General features: G+C 40.8%; 1 protein-coding gene across 2 annotated transcripts in view; it reads left to right on the top strand.

Moving 5' to 3' along the window:
* The window catches only part of trim66 (tripartite motif containing 66), a 176,681-nt gene that overhangs the window by 149,486 nt on the left and 9,118 nt on the right, over nt 1–18,077 (top strand). For both annotated transcript variants that reach the window (XM_059975842.1, XM_059975841.1), the window contains 5 exons: nt 8,871–9,050; nt 13,724–13,832; nt 14,265–14,343; nt 16,900–17,068; nt 17,711–18,015. In XM_059975842.1, coding sequence (XP_059831825.1) covers nt 8,871–9,050; nt 13,724–13,832; nt 14,265–14,343; nt 16,900–17,068; nt 17,711–18,015 — 842 coding nt within the window. The remainder of the gene's footprint in view (nt 1–8,870; nt 9,051–13,723; nt 13,833–14,264; nt 14,344–16,899; nt 17,069–17,710; nt 18,016–18,077) is intronic.

Below are 18,077 nucleotides of genomic sequence, written 5' to 3'. Positions count from 1 at the left end.
CTCCTCGTTTCACCTTACTATGTAAAATCAATTTTTTTCCTATTCAAAAATAGAACACTGAAGTTTATCCATTAATCCTGCCTTGTCACCTGTCTTTACCCTCCCTGTTTAGACTTGGTTGCTAAGGTTATTCTGAATACCACGCCAATATATTTTCGGTGTTATATCAAAATTTACTTTCAGCAGCATCTACAGTTTCAGTTTACTCGGAGTTAAAACAGCTATTGTAATTATTAATGCCTCCTGAGAAAATCCAAATAATCTCCAAATAGCAGAAACAATTAAAGCTAAAATGCAGTAGTCTTATTTGATCCATGGACCGAAAAGGGGAGTCACATAAGCTGTTGCAAAGTGTATTTTAATTTCCCTTAGGGGAGAACGATACAGTTTTTGTCATGAGACATTTAGATAAACTTTTGATCAGAAGTGGCACAACACCTATGCACGACATCAAAAAAAGTCTGTTGAATCAAAGAGCAATTACACAATTTTCCATTGAAGCAGATGCATTTTTGAAGATGGTCGTAAACAGATGAGTGCTTTGCCAATCATGTTTGGCTTTGTGTAATAGCTGCAGGGCAGATAAGTGACATTTTAATTGCTTTTTTAATAGAAGACAAACAACAATAGACATTGGAAATCTCAAATTGATGATATTGGAAGAGTCTGTTGCCAGTACTTCATATTTGGACATATTGTCATCAGTACAACATTTTGCAAATGCACAGTGTTTAAAATACTATGCCTTCCTTTATATTAATGAGATTGAATGCAAATTAGATGAACACTTGCCTAGCACTTTAATTCTGTTCTTAAGGGTTATCCTGAGCTCCCAGTTGCATTCTACATTTATTCCCTGGTTCCTATATTTTAAGTTGGAAAAAAAGCTCCAGACAGTTTGCATATGTAATCAGGTAAGAGTTGACACCAATCCAGTTAAGAGAAGGACAAAATGAAAAAATTAAGAACACAGTTGAATAGGAGAGAGAGTGCTGGCAGGATAGACGAGGTTGAGTTCAAGAACAAGATAGTTGAGGGCATAGTCATTAAGGGAATGTGATTGTGCGGAGGTGAAATTATTGAATGGTTATCCAGAGGTCTGTATGTTGATGTGCTATCAAGCTATCAAACAGTTGAAGATTTAGAATTAAACTCAATAGATAAGGAATAGAAAATTGGAATCGCTCATTGTGTGCCCATGTGACTCTCAAGTCTCCATCAGGAAATGAACATTCAAAGTACATTTATTCAATGAATGTATAAAGTATGCAACCTTGAGATTTGTTTGCTTACAGGTAGCCACAAAGCGAGAAACCTGAAATAACCCAATTAAAGGGAAGTAAAGACCACCACCTGATATACAAGAGAAATGGGGAGAAAAAGATACTATCCCTACCTAGTCTGGTGTATATATGATTGATTCTTAACTCAAACAAGAAATTCAGTTCAAGGGCAATTAAGAATGGATGGAAATGATAAACTAACCAGCTGCAACCATATCAATAACATTTTTTTTGGTGTTGTTGCAGGGGAATAACAAGTGTTATTGATATGGATGCAGCTGGTTAGGTTAGGAAGTGTAACATGTTTAGAATTGGAGAAAAATACAGGGCTTGTTGAATAGCACTGCAAATGTTCTCTCCTGCTTTTTCTTGTCTCCTTAAGGAAAAGTTATTGGCCAAGCAGGTGAATTTGGTTAATAGTAGTTGAATCATACATTGCAAACAAAAAATTGGGTTTTCTGTGGAAGGCAGGCAACTTTGTGGTACAGTTGAGTCTAATTTAATAGGATTGACTGTTCCTATTAAAAAAAAATGATTCAGAGTGATTTCAGAATATTCACTGACCTAAATAGTTCACATCCAATTTAATTTGGGTAATAGCTTTTGAATTAAACTTGATGAAATTGATTGGTTAGTCTTTTATAGACTGGAAATGCTGGTTGAAGAGCACGAGGGGGAAGGGAGCTATCACAGTCCAAGTTAGAAAATAGTCAAGTTTTTTGGAGAAACTGGCCTAACAATTGATTAGCCTGAGAGAAGTTGCAATGTTCAATTCTGTAGATTGTTATAAAGTATGCTGAATTCCTTGAGAGGGAGGGTAGAGCACAACATTCATCCTTTAACATCTGGTGTATCTTATCAAAACATATTTAGTTTAGTCTAATTCTGTTCTATGTCTGGATTTGGTCTGCCCTCAACATCTGTTTTAGCCAAAATGTGGAGCCCATTGCAGGGAGATGACAATGATTGTCTTTAGATGTAGCATTACTCAATGTGCAACAGAGTAGTCATGGTTGTTGGAGATTAATTATTGCAAAGAATAATCAAAAATGTTATTGCTTCCCTTTTGGATGTTGATTGACCTGTATTATTTTAATAATCTCAGCTTCAAAATTCTCTAGTGGAAATAAGGTAATGTGTTGTCACACCAAGATATCTCAGAACTTGTTATTTTTAATGATCTGATCGAACGTTAATGTTTGTCTTTTGGTTTAATTAGGTAGAAAAGCTGCTTGTGTATTGCCAGGATTCCTACCAGTACTCCCTGATTTTGTCTCTTTCTCCTCCTGCCTACCCCCCACCACCCCCAACGAGACTTAGAAACTCTCAAGTCAAGCTCTACCCTATAGAAAGTGTACTAAAATATGATGTTGGTAGTGAGAGTGAAAATAAGATTGTGTGATGAGCATGTTGTTAGAATTTTAGTTTCCAAGTATACGTAAGTGGACAGTGTTAGGACACCAGCGATAAACTGTTGGTCTATTTTTTGCATAGAAAAAAAAAGATTAAAGGTGATCCTTTGAGACTTCTTGCTAATCCTTTAAGTATCAGCAAATCAAGGTGCAGAAGCTAGAGTGAGAAGTCTCTACCCTGTCAATATTCTTTTTTGGAATAAAACAACACTCTTTCTCAATAACTACATTTTTCATGAGGGAGCAGACCCTGATGATGTATCTAGCTGGATACTGAAAACCTGTGCCAACTAACTGGCTGGGCTGATTAAGGACATCTTCAACCTTTTGATTCTGTGAACTGTGGTTCCCACCCCCTTCAAAGGGCAGTAATCATGCCAGTGCTCAAGAAGAGCACTGGTGAGCTGCCTCAAAGACTATCTCACACACATCTAGAATTGCTTTGCCCCAAGAAGCAGAGGGTGGTTGTAAATGGAGTGTGTTCTGCCTGTAGGTCAGTGACTAGTGATGCTCTGCAGGGAGCTGCTCTGGGATTCTTGCTCTTTGTGATTTATTTAAATATAAATAATTTGGATGAGGAATTGGAAGGGTGGGTTAGTAAGTTTCCAGATGACAGAAAGATGCAGATAGTGTGGAGGATTGTTGTAGATTGCAGTGGGATATTGACAGAATGCAGATCTAACCTGAGAAGTGGCAGATGGAGTTCAACCCAGATAGGTGTGAAGTGATTCACTTTGGAAGTTTGAATTTGAGAGCAGAATACAGGCAGTGTGAAGGAATAGAGGGATCTTGTGGTCCATGTTCATCGGTCCCTCTAAGTTACTGTGCAAATTGATTAGGTTGTTAAAAAGCTGTGTGGTGTGTTGGCCTTTATTAGTCAGGGGATTGAGTTGAAGAGCTGTGAGGTAATGGTGCAGCTCCATAAAACTCTGGTTAGACCATACTTGGAATATTGTGTTCAGTTTTGGTTGCCTCATTATAGGAAGGATGTAGAAGCTTTTGAGAGGGTGCAGAGGAGATTTACCAGGATTCTTCCTGCACTGGAGCATGTCTTACAAGGATAGACTGAGCAAGCTAGGGCTTTTCTCTTGGGAGTGAAGGAGATTGAGGACTGACTTGATAGAGGGGTACAAAATGTTAAGAGGCATGGGTAGAGTCAGGGTGGAAATACTGTAGCTAATACAAGGGGACATAATCTTAACATGATGAAGAGAAGTGTTGAGGGGATGTCAGCAAGATGGTGATCGAGGCAAATACATCAGGGTCATTTAAGAATCTCTCAAGTAGGCACATGGATGATAGGAAAATTGGAGGAGTTAGGAAGGAGAGAGGGTTAGATTGATCTTGGAGTACATTGAAAGGTTGACACAACATCATAGCTGAAAAGGGGTTGTTCCTTGTGGTAATGTTATATGTACTGTAATGAAGATAAGAGGTTGGTTATAACTAGAGTTAACTGCTGCCTAAGCAAGGACCTGGGTCTGCTACAATACGCCTACCATAGCAAGTGATCTGCAAGTGTATGCAGTCTCACTGGCTTTACACTCTACTTTGAACCACCTAGACAACACCAAAGCATCTATGTCAGTCTGCTGGTGAATGATGCCACTTGGTGTTCAACACCACCATCTCCTCAGTTATTAATTAAGCCCTACCTCCCTGGGCAAGTTGATCCTTTCTCATCAGGAGACCACAGTTAGTATGGATTGGTATTAACATCTCCTCCACAGTGACAATCGACACAGGCACATTTCAAGGATGCCTACTTAGCCTGTTGCTCTTCTCTCTTTACACTCCTAAGACCATAAGACTTAGGAGCAAAATTAGGCCATCTGGCCCATTGACTCTGCTCTGCCGTTCAATCATGGCTGATCCTTTTTTCTATCTCCTCCTTAATCCTAGTTCCCGGCTTTCTCCCCGTAACCTTTGATGTCATGTCCACTCAAGAGCCTATCAATCTCTGCCTTAAATACACCCAACCACCTGGCCTCCACAGCTGCATGTGGCAACAAATTCACCACCCTTTTGCTAAAGAAATTTCTCTGCATCTCTGTTTTGAAAGGGCGCCTCTCTATCCTGAGGCTGTGTCCTCTTGTCCTAGACTCTCCCACCATGGGAAACATCCTTTCTACTCTGTCTATGCCTTTCAACCTTTGAAAGGTTTCAATGAGATCTCCCCTCATCCATCTGAATTCGTGACTGTATGACTAAACACAGCTCAAACACCAGCAATAAATTTGTGAAATACATTATTGGTTGTAAAATGTCAAATGGCAATGAGATGTGCAGGACTGAGACAGCTCAACTGGTTGAGTGGTGTTGCAACAATAAACTTCCAGTCAGCAAAACCAAGGAGTTGACCCTGGGCTGTAGGCGTTGTATTTTCAGAATGCATGCAATGTACAGAATAAGGTAATGCAGTTAGATGTGGGCAGGTATGACACTGTGGGCATCACTTTCTTGTGACTGAAAGGAGATCATAGCTGGGAGCTTAACATCCAAGGATCCACATTGTATTGAAACAGACAGGTAGTTAGAGGGGATGGGGTGGCTCTGTTGGTTTAAAAAAAAAACTGAAACCAAATCCTTAGAAAGAGGAGACATAAGAGCAGAAGATATAGAATCATTGTGGGTAGAGTTAAGACACTGCAAAGGTAATGAAACATTGATGGGAAGCCTCTGAACGGTAGCCAGGATATGGGATATAAATTACAAAGGGAGATATAAAAAGGGCAATATTACGATAGTGATAGGAACAGGATAGATACATCCCAAAGAGAAAGAGATATTTTAAAGATAGGATGAGGCAAATGTGGCTGGAAAGGGAAGTTAAAGACAGCATAAAAGCAAAAGAAGTATAGCAAAAATTAGTGGAAAGTTAAGAGGATTGGCAAGCTTTTTTTTAAAAAAAACACCAGCAGAAGGCAACTAAAATAAACATAAGGAGAGAAAAGTTGAAATATGAAAGTAAGCTGGCCAATAATATAAGAGGATACCAAATTTTTTTTTCAGTTAAATAGAGTAAAAGAAAGGCCAGAGTGGATTTTGGACCACGGGAAAATAAAGCTGGAGAGGTAATAATGGGGGGGGACAAAGAAATGGTTGAAAAACTTAATACTTTTGAGTCAGTCTTTACTATGGAAGACTTGAGCACAGAGGTTCCCAATTTTATATGCTATGGCATTTTTACATGCCATGGACTAATACCATTAAGCAAGGGGTCTATGGACCCCATGTTGGGAACCCCTGCACTAGCAGTACGTCAGGAATTTGAGTGTAGAAGTGAGCTATTACTAAGGAGAAGGTGCTTGGGAAGCTGAAAGGTCTGAAGATAGATAAGTCAGCTGGACCAGATGGAATACAGCTGGGTTCTGAAAGAGGTAGCTGAAGAGATTACAGGAGTATTGGTAATGATCTTTCAAGTATCACTAATTCTGGAATGTTTCCAGAGGACTGGAAAATTGCAAATGTCACACCACTCATGAAGGAGAAAGGGAGACAGAAGAAAGGAAATTATAGGCCAGTTAGCCTGACTTCAGTGGTTGGGAGGATGTTGGAATTCATTATTAAGAAAGAAGTTTTGGGGTACATGGAAGCACATGATAAACTAGGGCAAAGTCAGCAAAGTTTCCTTGAGTGGAAATCTTGCCTGACGAATCTATTGGAATCCTTGAGAAAGTAACAGGATAGACAAAAGAGTGGCAGTAGATGTTGTTTACTTGGATTTTCAGAAGGCTTTTGTCAAGATCCCACACATGAAGCTGCTTAAAAAAGTTAAGAGCCCATTTTATTAGAGGAAAAATGCTAGCATGGATAGATCATTGGCTGGAGGCAAAGAGTGAGAATAAAGCAGCCAATTGTAGTTGGCCGCTGGTGTTGAGTGATTTTCCACAGGGGTCAGTATTGGGACCACTTTGTTTCATCTTATGTCAGTGATTTGTGTGACAGAATTCATGGCTTTGTGGCCAAATTTGCAGATTATATAAAGATAGGTGGAAGGGGCAGGGAGTGATGTGAAAGCAGGGAGTCTGAAGGAGGACTTAGTCTGAAGGAGGACTTAGTTAGGGAGAACAGGTGAAGTGGCAGATGGAATAAAGTGTAGGGAAGTGTGTATGGTAATGCACTTTGGTAGAAGGAATAAAGATGTGGACTCTTCTGTAAATGGGGAGAAAATTCAAAAATCAAAGGTGCAAAGGGATGTAATTTTTTTTTGTTCAGGATTCTTTCAAGGTTAACTTGAAGGTTGAGATGTTCATAAGGAAGGCAAATGCAGTGTTAGCACTAATTTCAAGAGGACTAGGATATAAGAGCACTGATGTGATACTGAAGCTTTATAAGGTATTGTTCAGATTGCACTTGGAGTATTATGAGTTATGGGCCCCTTATCTAAGAATAGATATGCTGGCAAAAGGAGGGTCCAGAGAAGGATAATAAGAATTATTCTAGGAATAAAAGAGTTAACATACAAGGGGTGTTTGATGGCTCTGGGCTTGTACTCACTGGTCTTCAGAAGAATCGGGGGGTGGGAGGAGGTGGGGACAGAATCTCACTGAAACTTATTTAATATTGAAAGGCCTAGTTAGAGTAGATGTGGAGACAATGTTTCCTATATGAGTGAGTCAAAGCCGCAGAATAGAGGGATGTCCATTTAGAATGGAGTTGAGCAGGGATTTGTTTAGCCCGAGGATGGTGAATCTGTGGAATTCATTGTCACAGATGGCTGTGGAGGCCAAATATTGGGTAAGTTTAATGTGGAGGCTAATGGGTTCTAATTAGTCAGGGCATCAAAAGCCATGGGGAGAAGGCAGGAGAATGGGGTTGAGGGGGATAATAAACCAGACATGATGGAATGGCAGAGCAGACTTAGAGGGCTGAATGGCCTAATTCTGTTCCTGTGTACTGTGGTTTTATTTCAAAACATTTAGTTTAACTCAATTAATTGTAAAAATGCCTAACATTTCATACTTACCCGGTTGCTCTCTCAACCACTCCTCGCTTTTGAAATGACTGGAGTGTGCTCTGCACAACAGGAAGTTTCCTGTGTGACTCCTGGGATTGCTTCATGGCCCATGGTTTATTCAGAGTTCTTACAGTTGCCATCACCCATGAATAGTCATTGCCTTGGACCACATGGACAACAGGACAATTTGAACCCCGGATCTTGAGGGTTGGATATGAGCCGTTTGCAAAAGTGCTTTCCGACAGTTTTCATTCAGGGTTCTTTGTTTCAGAGTAGGAATTGTTAAGCCATGTCTGTTTTGATTTCAGAAAATCATGTATCAGAATGAGAAACCTTGAAAGGTGACGGTTTATGGGAAGGCCTGTGTTACTCTTTATTTGAATTCCTTCTCCATGAACTGTTGTGTTCTTTCCACTGAAAACTGGGTCAAATTTGAAAGGGCTGGGGTTCATTTTAAAATTCCGAGATTACCCTTGTTAATCAGAGTTGTGGTGCTTCTTACTGGCTACAAAAGACTTGAGAGCCAGCTGGAAGTGTAAGCTTAAACTGTTGTGAATCCAGAACTATAGCAGAAGTTCAGAGAATGATATTTTAAAGCCAGCTTTCTTAATATGCAGGAAGCTTGTTTTGCTTATGATAAGCAAGCACCCTGTTTAAGATCTAGGAATTCAAGTTGCCACAGTGTAAAATGTCGCCTTGTTACTGTATGTATGTGATGCACCATCAATAACTGACGGAGACGTGAGGTGAGATATAGGCTTTTATTAGTTGGGAGAAAGAACAAGCAGCAATTGACCACCACACTACATCCTGGAGACTGAGGCCGGGGCTGTGTCTCCAATCGCCTTTATACCGGGGTCCGTGGGAGAAGCCACAGGAGCAGTTAGCAGGGGGGGGGGGGGGGGGGCGTGTCCAGACAGGTATATGTAGTTCACCACAGTATGTTAAAGATCAACTCACTCACTTGTGAATTAACATTTAAAATAGCAGATCCCAAATTTCTAACCCACAGCCCTGATACCACTGTGTTGTCCTAGTATTTAACCTGGTAGATCTTGGTAACTGTGCTTATATATTTCTAACTACAACCAGCTTTAAAATACACTGTGTTTCACCAGTTGGGAATTCTACTGAAATTTGATATAAGCATAAAATCTTGTTTGAAATTTGATCTCCCTCTTGTACTAATATACTTTTATGGTGTATATTTTTCAGTGTTCTGTTTCAGGCCAAATAGAATCCACACTAACTGTGAACAAGGAAGCTTTGCATCCTGCCCCTTTATTGATTGAATTGCATGCACCACTGACTGTGTCCAGGTCCCAGGGTGACTCTCGGGGCCATCAGCCAGAAAACGTACTGATAAACTTGGAACCAAAGAAGACAAAGTACAAGGTTCTATTCACATAATATTTACTGAAATCTGACAATTTATGACAGTTTTCTATTTTGTTAAATGGGAAAGCACATGATATATTGGTACAGATAACAAAGGTAGGATGAAGCTAATGTAGGAAAGGTGTGAAATCACTTTGAACTGAGTTAATAAGTAGCAAGGTCTGAAAACTATGGGAGCAGTTTTAATGCTCTTAGCAATATTTCTGAATCAAAGAGGTAAGTGTTAAGAAAGCTGAGCATCCCAGGTTAATAGGAAATTGCATCTGGAGTAAGGACTGCCTATGACTTTGAATTGGGTAGGTATTGTGGATCATGATCAGGATCTTGAATGAGGTCAGGGCTCAAACAATGTTGAGTTTGAGATGAAATTCAGTGTTTTGATACATTGGAATGGAATGGCCTTTTTGTTCTATTAAGCAAAATTCTTGGCAAATTATTGTCAGAATATTAGGTAAGATAGAAGTTGCTCCCCACCCCCCCCAGTCTCATTGACAATTAATGGAGTCATAAACACATGAAGTTGTGGGCTTTATTGCTTCATTGAGCAGTGCCCAATTGGAGATTGGAAGCCCAATAAGATGCGTTCGTTGATTGAGTAGAAAAGGCAGTGACTCCCGGCAGTTTGGTGCTTTGAGTAGTGGCCAATCAGCATTTGGGATTGATTAGCAAAAATGAACTAAAGTAAGGCAGCAGAAAGTGGAGTGGGCCAGTGTCGGAGTAGTTAGAGTGGAGATTATTTCTTGGGCTTTAGCTCTTCGAAGCTTCAGCGAGAAGAGGTTTCAGTGAGAGAAGGCAAAAAAAACTGTAGGTAGAATTTCCCTTTCTCCCTCCCCCATGCACCCTTTTTAAAAAAATATCTTCTCAATTAGAACAGTAGAGGTCCCAGGAAGGATCGTGGAATGCTCCTCTTGTGAGATGCGGGAAGACAGGGAGACTTCCAGTGTCCCTGATGACTACACCTGCGAGAAGTACATTCAGCTGCAGTTTTAGCACAGCATGTTTAAGGAGTTGGAGTTGAGACTGGTTGAATTCCAGATCACTCAGGAGGCTGAGGGGGTGTTAGGCAGGGCATATGGAGAGATAGTTACACCAAGGTACAGGACACAGGAAGCTGGGTAATAGTCAGGAAGATGAAAAGGGTTAAACAACCAGTGAAGAGTACCCCTGTGGCCATTTCCCTCAATAACAGCTATATCATTTTGGGTACTGTTTAGTGGGGGGATGGGGGATTGGAATGACCTGGCAGAGGAAAGTCACAATAGTTGAGTCTCTGGTGTTGAGAGGCTCTGCGATTCAGAATGGTGGGAGGAGGGGGGGAGAAGAGGCAAGCTGTGGTGATAGGGGATTGATTAGTTAGGGTAATTGAAAGGAGGTTCTGTGGATGAGAACGAGATTACCCAATGGTATGTTGCCTTTCAGGTGCTAGGGTCTTGGACATTTCGGATTGAGTCCTCAGCATTCTTTAGAGGAAGGCTGAACAGCCAGAGGCTGTGGTCCGTGGAGGTACCAATGACATAGTTGGGAAGAGTGATGAGGTTCTGCAGAATGAGTTCAGGGAGTTAGGCGCTAAATTAATGGGCAGGACCAACAGGGTTGTAATCTCAGGATTGCTACCTGTGCCATGTGCTAGTGAGGCCAGAAATGGGAAGATCATACAGCTTAACGCATGGCTAAGGAGTTGGTGTAGGAAGGAGGGTATAAGATTTTTGGATCATTGGGCTGTCTTTCAGAGAAGGTAGGATCTGTACAAAAGGGATGATTTACACTTGAACGTGATTGGGGGGGGGGGTTCTAATATCCTAGCAGGAAGGTTTGCTTCTGTTGCATGTGGGGGTGGGGGTTTGGGATTTAAACTGTCGCAGGGAGATGGGATCCAGAGTGTGCAGATGTGTTGTTAAGACATCAGACAAAGTCAGGAATCAAAAGGTTGAGTATGGTGCAAAGGTTGAGCTGTGTGTGTTTCAATGCAAGTAGTATCGTAGGAAAAGTGGATGAGGTCAGGGCATGGATCAACACTTGGAATTATGATATTGTAGCCATTAACGTGACTTTGTTGCGGGGGGGGGCAGGAATGGCAGCTCAGTATCTGGGGTTTTCTTTTTTTAGATATGACAGAGCAGAAGGCATTAAAGGAGGAGGGGTGGCATTACCAGTCATGGAAGATGTCATGTAATTGCTCAGTCAGGACTGATTGGAGAACTCATCTAGTGAGATGTTATGGGTGAAACGATTAATAACAAAGTCTGGCCACATTAATGAGGCAACATTATAGACCACCCAACAGTTCAAGGCATTTAGGGGAACAAATTTGTAGAGAGCTTGCAAGAAAGCAAGTTTGTTATAGTAGGTGATTTTAGCTGCCCACAAGTTGACTGGGACTCCCATACTATAGAAGTACTAGACAGGATAGAGTTCTACAAATGTGTTAAGGAAAGTTTCCTTAATTGGTATGCAGAAATCGCTACAAGAGTGTGTGTGATACTTGATTAGGGAATGAGACAGGGCAGGTGACAGAAGTTTGTGTAGGGGGACACTTTGCAACTAATGATCACAGTGCCATTAGTTTCAAAGTAAATACGCGAAAAGATAGGTCTGGTTTGTGGGTTGAGATTCTAAATTGGGGAAAGGCCAATTTTGATGGTATCAGAAACTATCTGGCAAGTGTGGATTGGTACAGGTTGTTTTCTGGCAAAATGTATTTGGTAAGTGGGAGGCCCCCAGAAGTGAAATTTTGAGAGTACATAACTTGTATGTGCCTATCAGAATAAAAGGGAAAGATAACAGGTTAGGGAACAAAGGACAAATTTGGTCCTCCAGAAGATCAGGATGATAATCCATGTATGGAGCCAAAAGAGATGGGAGAGATCTTAAATTTTTTTTGTATCTGTATTTATTCAGAAGATAGACTCGGTCTACAGAACTCAGACAAAGCAGCATCAACTTCATGGGCACTATACAGATTACAGAAGAGGAGGTGTTTACTTGTCCTGAGGCAAACTAGGGTGGATAAATCCCCAGGGCCAGACCCTGTGGGAGGCAAGTGCAGAAATAGTAGGGTTTTATCAGAGATATTTAAATCACCCTTAGCATAGGGGAGGTATCAGAGGATTGGAGTATAGCCAATGTTGTTCTGCTGTTTTTGGAAAAAATGGGCTCTCAGCATACAGCAGAAAATTATAGGCTGGTGAGCCTGATATCAGTAGTGGGAAAGCTATTGAAAGTTATTCTAAGGGACTGGATATATAAGTATTTGGATAGGCATGATTGATTAAGGATACTCAGCATGCTTTGTGCATGGTAGGTCATGGCTAACCAATCTCAGAGTTTTACCAGGAAGGTGGAAGAAGGCAAGGCAGTGAATGTTGTCTACATGGACTTTAGCAAGGCATTTGACAAGGTCAGGCATGGGAGATTGGTCAAGAAGGTTCAATTGCTTGGCATTCAAGGTGAGGCAGTAAATTGGATTAGACATTGGTTTTGTGGGTGAAGCCAGAGAGTGGTAGTAGATGGTTGCCTCTCTGACTGGAGGCCTGTGACTAGTGGAGTGCCGCAGAGATTGGTGTGGGTCCGTTGTTCGTCATCTGTATCAATGGTCTGGATGATAATGTGGTTGATAACTGGATGACAACTGGATCAGCAAATTTGCAGATGACACCAAGATTGGGGGTGTTATGGAAGCAAGGAAGGCTATTATGCAATGGGATATAGACTAGCTGGAAAAACGGGCTGAAAAAACGGCATATGGAATGTAATGCAAACAAATGATGTGTTGCACTTTGGTAGGACCAACCAGCTTGGTCTTACACCATGAAAGGTAGGGCACTAAGGAGTGTGATAAAACAGAGATCTGGGAATGCAGATCCATTATCCGTTGAAAGTTGCATCACAGGTAGATAGAGTTGGAAAGAAAACTTTTGGCATATTGTCTTTAATAAATAAAAGTACTGAGTACGGGAGTTCATATGTTATGTTGAAGTTGTATAAGACATTGGTGTGGCCTAGTTTGTAGTACTGTGCGCAGTTTTGGAAACCTACCTACAGGAAAAATATAAATTTTCTCTATATTCTTTTAACTTTATTTATAAGGATGTTGCTGGGTCTGTAGGAACTGAATTTATAAGGAAGAATTGAATGCATTAGGATTTTATTCCTTGGAAGGTAGAAGATTGAGAGGAGATTTGATAGAGGTATCCAAAATTATGAGGCTTATAGATAGATTAAATGCAAGCAGGCTCTTTCTGCTGAAGTTGTGTGGGACTATAACCAAAGTCATAGGTTAAGGGTAAAAGGTGAAAAGTTTAAGGGGAACATGAGGGGAAATGTCTTCACTCACTCTGTCATGATAGACACACTACTAATGCAAGTGGTGCATGCGAGTACAATTTAAATGTTTATGGGAAGGTTGGATATGTACGTGGATGGTGGGGATATGGTCCCCATGCAAGTTGATGGGAGTAGGCAGTTTAAATGGGTTAGCTTGGACCAGATAGGCCAAAGGGCCTGTACTTTTCTATGTCTCTATTTCTGTCTCAATTACATCATTAGAAGATTAGGCCTGCTTAGAACACTGTTTTGGATTGTTAGGATTGCCATAAAATTATTTTGATTTTTTTACATTTAACTATCTGTTTGTTATAATCGGTACTGAAGAACTGATCTCTGTTTCTAAGTCTAAAGACAGTGACAATGGAGAACCAAAGGAATCCATGGAAACTGAACAAAGCCCTTTCCAGGAGGACAGCTGCAAGGAACCAATGAACCTTTCTGTTAATGCTGAAAGTAAGCTGGCTTCTTCATTCATGGTTCACACGTAATCTTTCACAATACCGGTTCCAGCTTTATCCTCATATTCCTTGGTTCACTTAATGTCTGCAGTGATTTGAATGAATATGGTTTCAATAGGGACATTTAGAGAAATGTGTACAACATACATCCTGAAATTCTTATTCTTCGCAGACATCCATGAAGACAGAGGAGTGCCCCAAAGAATGAATGGCAGATAACAGTTAGAATCCCAAAGCCCCCCCCAGCTCCCCCTCCCACGCATAAGCAGCAGCAAAGCAATGACCCCCCCCCCCCCCACACAACACCAGCAAAAAAAAAGCATGGGCACTTTTTACATAATAATCTGACTTAAAACCTAGCCTCTACAGGCCTCTTTTTTTTTTGTGAATAGTTTTCTGATGGTATAAATTTTTTTGCATTTTCTAGATCCTAGAGCCAGTGGATCTCAAGATTTGACACTGGATTCACAGAATGAAGGAACCATGGATGACATTGCAAACCAGAGGTGACAAGTGATGGATGATGTAACAGCCTATTAGACACAATCTATACACAGTAGAGCAATGTATGAGTTAAAAGTATTGATGTGTATGGAAACAGAAGGAAATAAAAAGAATGGTGCACATGTAAGAAGACAGCCAGAAAGGTGCATGCACAAGCAAGAGAAAATCTGCAGATGCTGGAAATCCAAGCAACACACACAAAATGCTGGAGGAACTCAGCAGGCCAGGCATTGTCCATGGCTCCATCATCCATCACTTGTAACCATTGATCTACCTGGCCTGCTGCATTTTGTGTGTGCTGCTTGGGAAGGTGCATGTGTTGTTAGAAGGCTGGAAAAGTACACCCAAGTGGTGAAAGGAACAGTCCATCAGATTGGAACATCTGACAAAGTTTAACGCAAAGAGACATGACATACAGATGGTGTGAAGAAAAGAGAAGTGTCTCTAATGTGCACAAGAGTAGAATAGTTCACTGATAGAGTCCATAGTGAATTAGCTGGAAAAAGAAAAGAGTTGGGAAGATGCATTGCATTTTCCCCCCGATTTTTCTTCCTTTTCTCCATTTATTAAGTTGAAGTGAAATATAGGAATGAGAGAACTGCAAGTGCTCACTGCTACATCTTGAAATTTTTGGAAGAAAAAAATGTCATTTTCCTGTCCTTGTGACATAGTTTTTTGATTGTATGATGTTATTAGTGGTGTTTTTTGTGAGGTTGATGAAAAGTAAGACTGGTTCCTCAGACTTGTTAGAAATCTTACCCCTCTGATTTTCGGGTGTTTGAAACAGCAGTTGCTTGGATTTGTATAGTACCTTTTAATGTGAGGGGTATAGTAATAATAGTGAATGGCTTAAAATTCCTTGCTAGTTTCATATCCTCTTTCTTAATGTCGACGTGTTCCAGCCTATTAGCCTGTTCCTTGCTGTCCTTACATTCATTGATTTCCATCTCACAGGTGAATACTGAGGCAGAATATTTATTAAGAACCTTCCCCACCACCTCCAACTTGTACACATTTCCTCTTTTATCCCTCATCAGTCCTACCCTCACTTTAGTCATCCTCTTGTTCTTCATGTACACGTAGAATGCCTTGGGATTTTCCTTAATCCTACTCATTCTCATGTTACCTTCTAGCTCTCGTCCTTAAGCTCTTTCCTGGCTACCTTAGAATGAAAGAGCCCTGTCTGATCTTGGTTTCCTAAATTTTAAGTATTCTACTTTCTTCCTCTTGACTAGATGTTCTACCTCTCTTATCCTCCATGGTTCTTTCCCTGCCTCAATGGGACAAACTGATCCAGAACCCCATGCAAGTGCTCACCAAACAACCTCTGCATTTCTGTTTCTTTTCCTGAGTACATCTGGTCCCAATTTATGCTCCCAAGTTCCTGCCTATTAGTCTCATAATTCTCCCTCCCCCAGTTAAATACTTTGCCATTTCACCTGCTACAATCCCTGTCCACAGCTAAAGGCAAACACCAGGGAGTTGTGGTTGCTGTCTTCGAAATGCTCACCCACTGAGATCTGTCACTGGAGCCTGGCACTAGACCCAGTGTAGTCTCTCCTCCACTTGGCTTGTCCACGTCTTGTGTCAAGAATCTAGGAAATATGAGTCACCCATAACAACAACCCTGTTAATTTTGCACTTTTTCAAAATCTGCATCCCGATCTGTTCCTCTGTGTCTCTGTTGCTATGGGGGTAGGATCGCTCTCCCAATAGAGTTATTGCTCCCTCCTGTTCCTGACTTCCACACATTGACTTGTAGACAAGTCCCACCACAGTTCCCTTCCTCTCTGCACTGATTAGAAATGCCACTCCCCCACCTCTTTTACCTCTCTGCCTGGCCCTTTTGAAATGTCTAAACCCTGGAATGTCCAGCAGCCATTTCTGCCCTTGTGACAGCTAAGTCTGTAATGGCCACAACATCATAGATCCATAAGCTGATCCATGTTCAGCACCCTGGTTGTTGATACAAATCAGATTAAAATAGACATACACGAACCATTCAACTGACTGCATTGATGCCCTATCTGCTGCCTCATTTCTCAGTCTTTCCACATTTTGTATCTACCTTTACACCAACTGTTTACAGTTACAGTAACTGTTCTATTGGTTTGCTCAGGATGTTTGCAGGAAAATGATTGTATGTGGTGGCATGTATATATTCTAATGATAAATTTTACTTTGAACTGCTGCATCCTCTGTACCATTTGTACCTTTGATCACCATTTGAAATCCACAATATTGTGTGCAGAGGGAAAAAAAAAACTCCATTCTGCAAGAGAAGTTTGGATTAGTACATTGATGAGAGGGGTTTGGAGAGGTATGGTCTGAATGTAGGTAGACAGAACTTGACAAAAAATCAGGTTGGCACAGACTAGATGGGCTGAATGGCCTGTTTCTGTGCTGTGGTACTCAATGCCAAATCTGCAGTCTTTTCATTGAGCTCTCAGTTAGAGAAGGAGATCATGCCTTTACACTCCAACATTCTGTAGACTATTTCCTGTATTTCAATTTTACTCTAGTCAATAATTATATGATTTTTAATTTGCTTCATATAGGGCTCAAAAGGATGGGGTGAAGTTACCTTATGTGCGTTTGGAGCGATTGGAGATCTGTGCACCATCCGCCGGCCAGCTCCCCATCTTCAAAGTGCAGTCAGCTGTTGATGAAGATGAAAGTAAATCCCTTGTCATGATGGACAGTCAGACTTCAAATACTGCAACAAAGGTGAGCAGAGAGAGATTTGATGCCAGCAACTCATAAAACAATCTGTTAAACTTCAATAAATTAAATGTTTACTAACCCAAGTGCTGCATGGTTTTGTTACAATTAAGTGTATGAGTATTGGATTTGTTGGGAAAAATTAAATCAATATACACTATCCCATTTACCATGATAATGGAGTTTTTTTTGTCCTTATAGCTTGCTTTTATTTCCTAGTGTTATTTGGCAGGGCTTAGATTAACATATGGTAGTTTCTGTTTTGTGGGTTCTATATTTCCTGTGCTAAATAACGATCTATCATTGTGTTACAAGCTCAGTTTGTAATGCTCTCTCATTGGTGAGCTGATAATTTTTTTACGAAGGACTTTGTTTCTATGTACCTGCAGCACAATAACATGAGCCAGAGTTGCATCAGTTGAACATTTACAAACTCTTAGTAGTCTCTCAGAAAACAAAGTGAAAGCAAGCTAAGTTGATGCTTAGAGAGAAAGCTAGAGCTGATTTACTAAACATTTTTAAAGTTGATATGATTGTTGCTTGCATTGCCTATTATATTTTTGTTTAAAATTAGAAGTGATGCAATACTTATGGAAATGGTTGCCCTGGGTTTACTTTCTATATTAACGTTGTTACTTTTTGTTGAAGAACATTACTCTGGACAGCACTCTCACCCCGCCGAACTCGAACCCTCCTCCTCCTCAACAATGTGAGGCAGAAGAGGCAGCAGTTACCTCTGAGCTGCCACCCGATGTTGCACCATTCCCATCTCCTTCAGATGACAAAACCTCGGAAGCAAATTCTCATGCGACCCCAAATGCAGCAAGCGCTACAGACGACAACGAGGATTACTGCGCGGTCTGTTTAAATGGCGGGGAGCTGTTGTGCTGCGACCGATGCCCAAAGGTGTTCCACCTCAGCTGTCACGTGCCTTCTCTTCTCAGCTTCCCAATGTAAATCTATTTAGTTACTTGTCACCTTTGTCTGTTAATGGTGCACTTTATGATGAGGTTGA

This window comes from Hypanus sabinus, chromosome 7, assembly GCF_030144855.1.
Source record: "Hypanus sabinus isolate sHypSab1 chromosome 7, sHypSab1.hap1, whole genome shotgun sequence".
Taxonomy (NCBI): domain Eukaryota; kingdom Metazoa; phylum Chordata; class Chondrichthyes; order Myliobatiformes; family Dasyatidae; genus Hypanus; species Hypanus sabinus.
The sequence above is the reverse complement of the archived record's forward strand: the minus strand, read 5'-3'. Positions and strand labels throughout refer to the sequence as shown.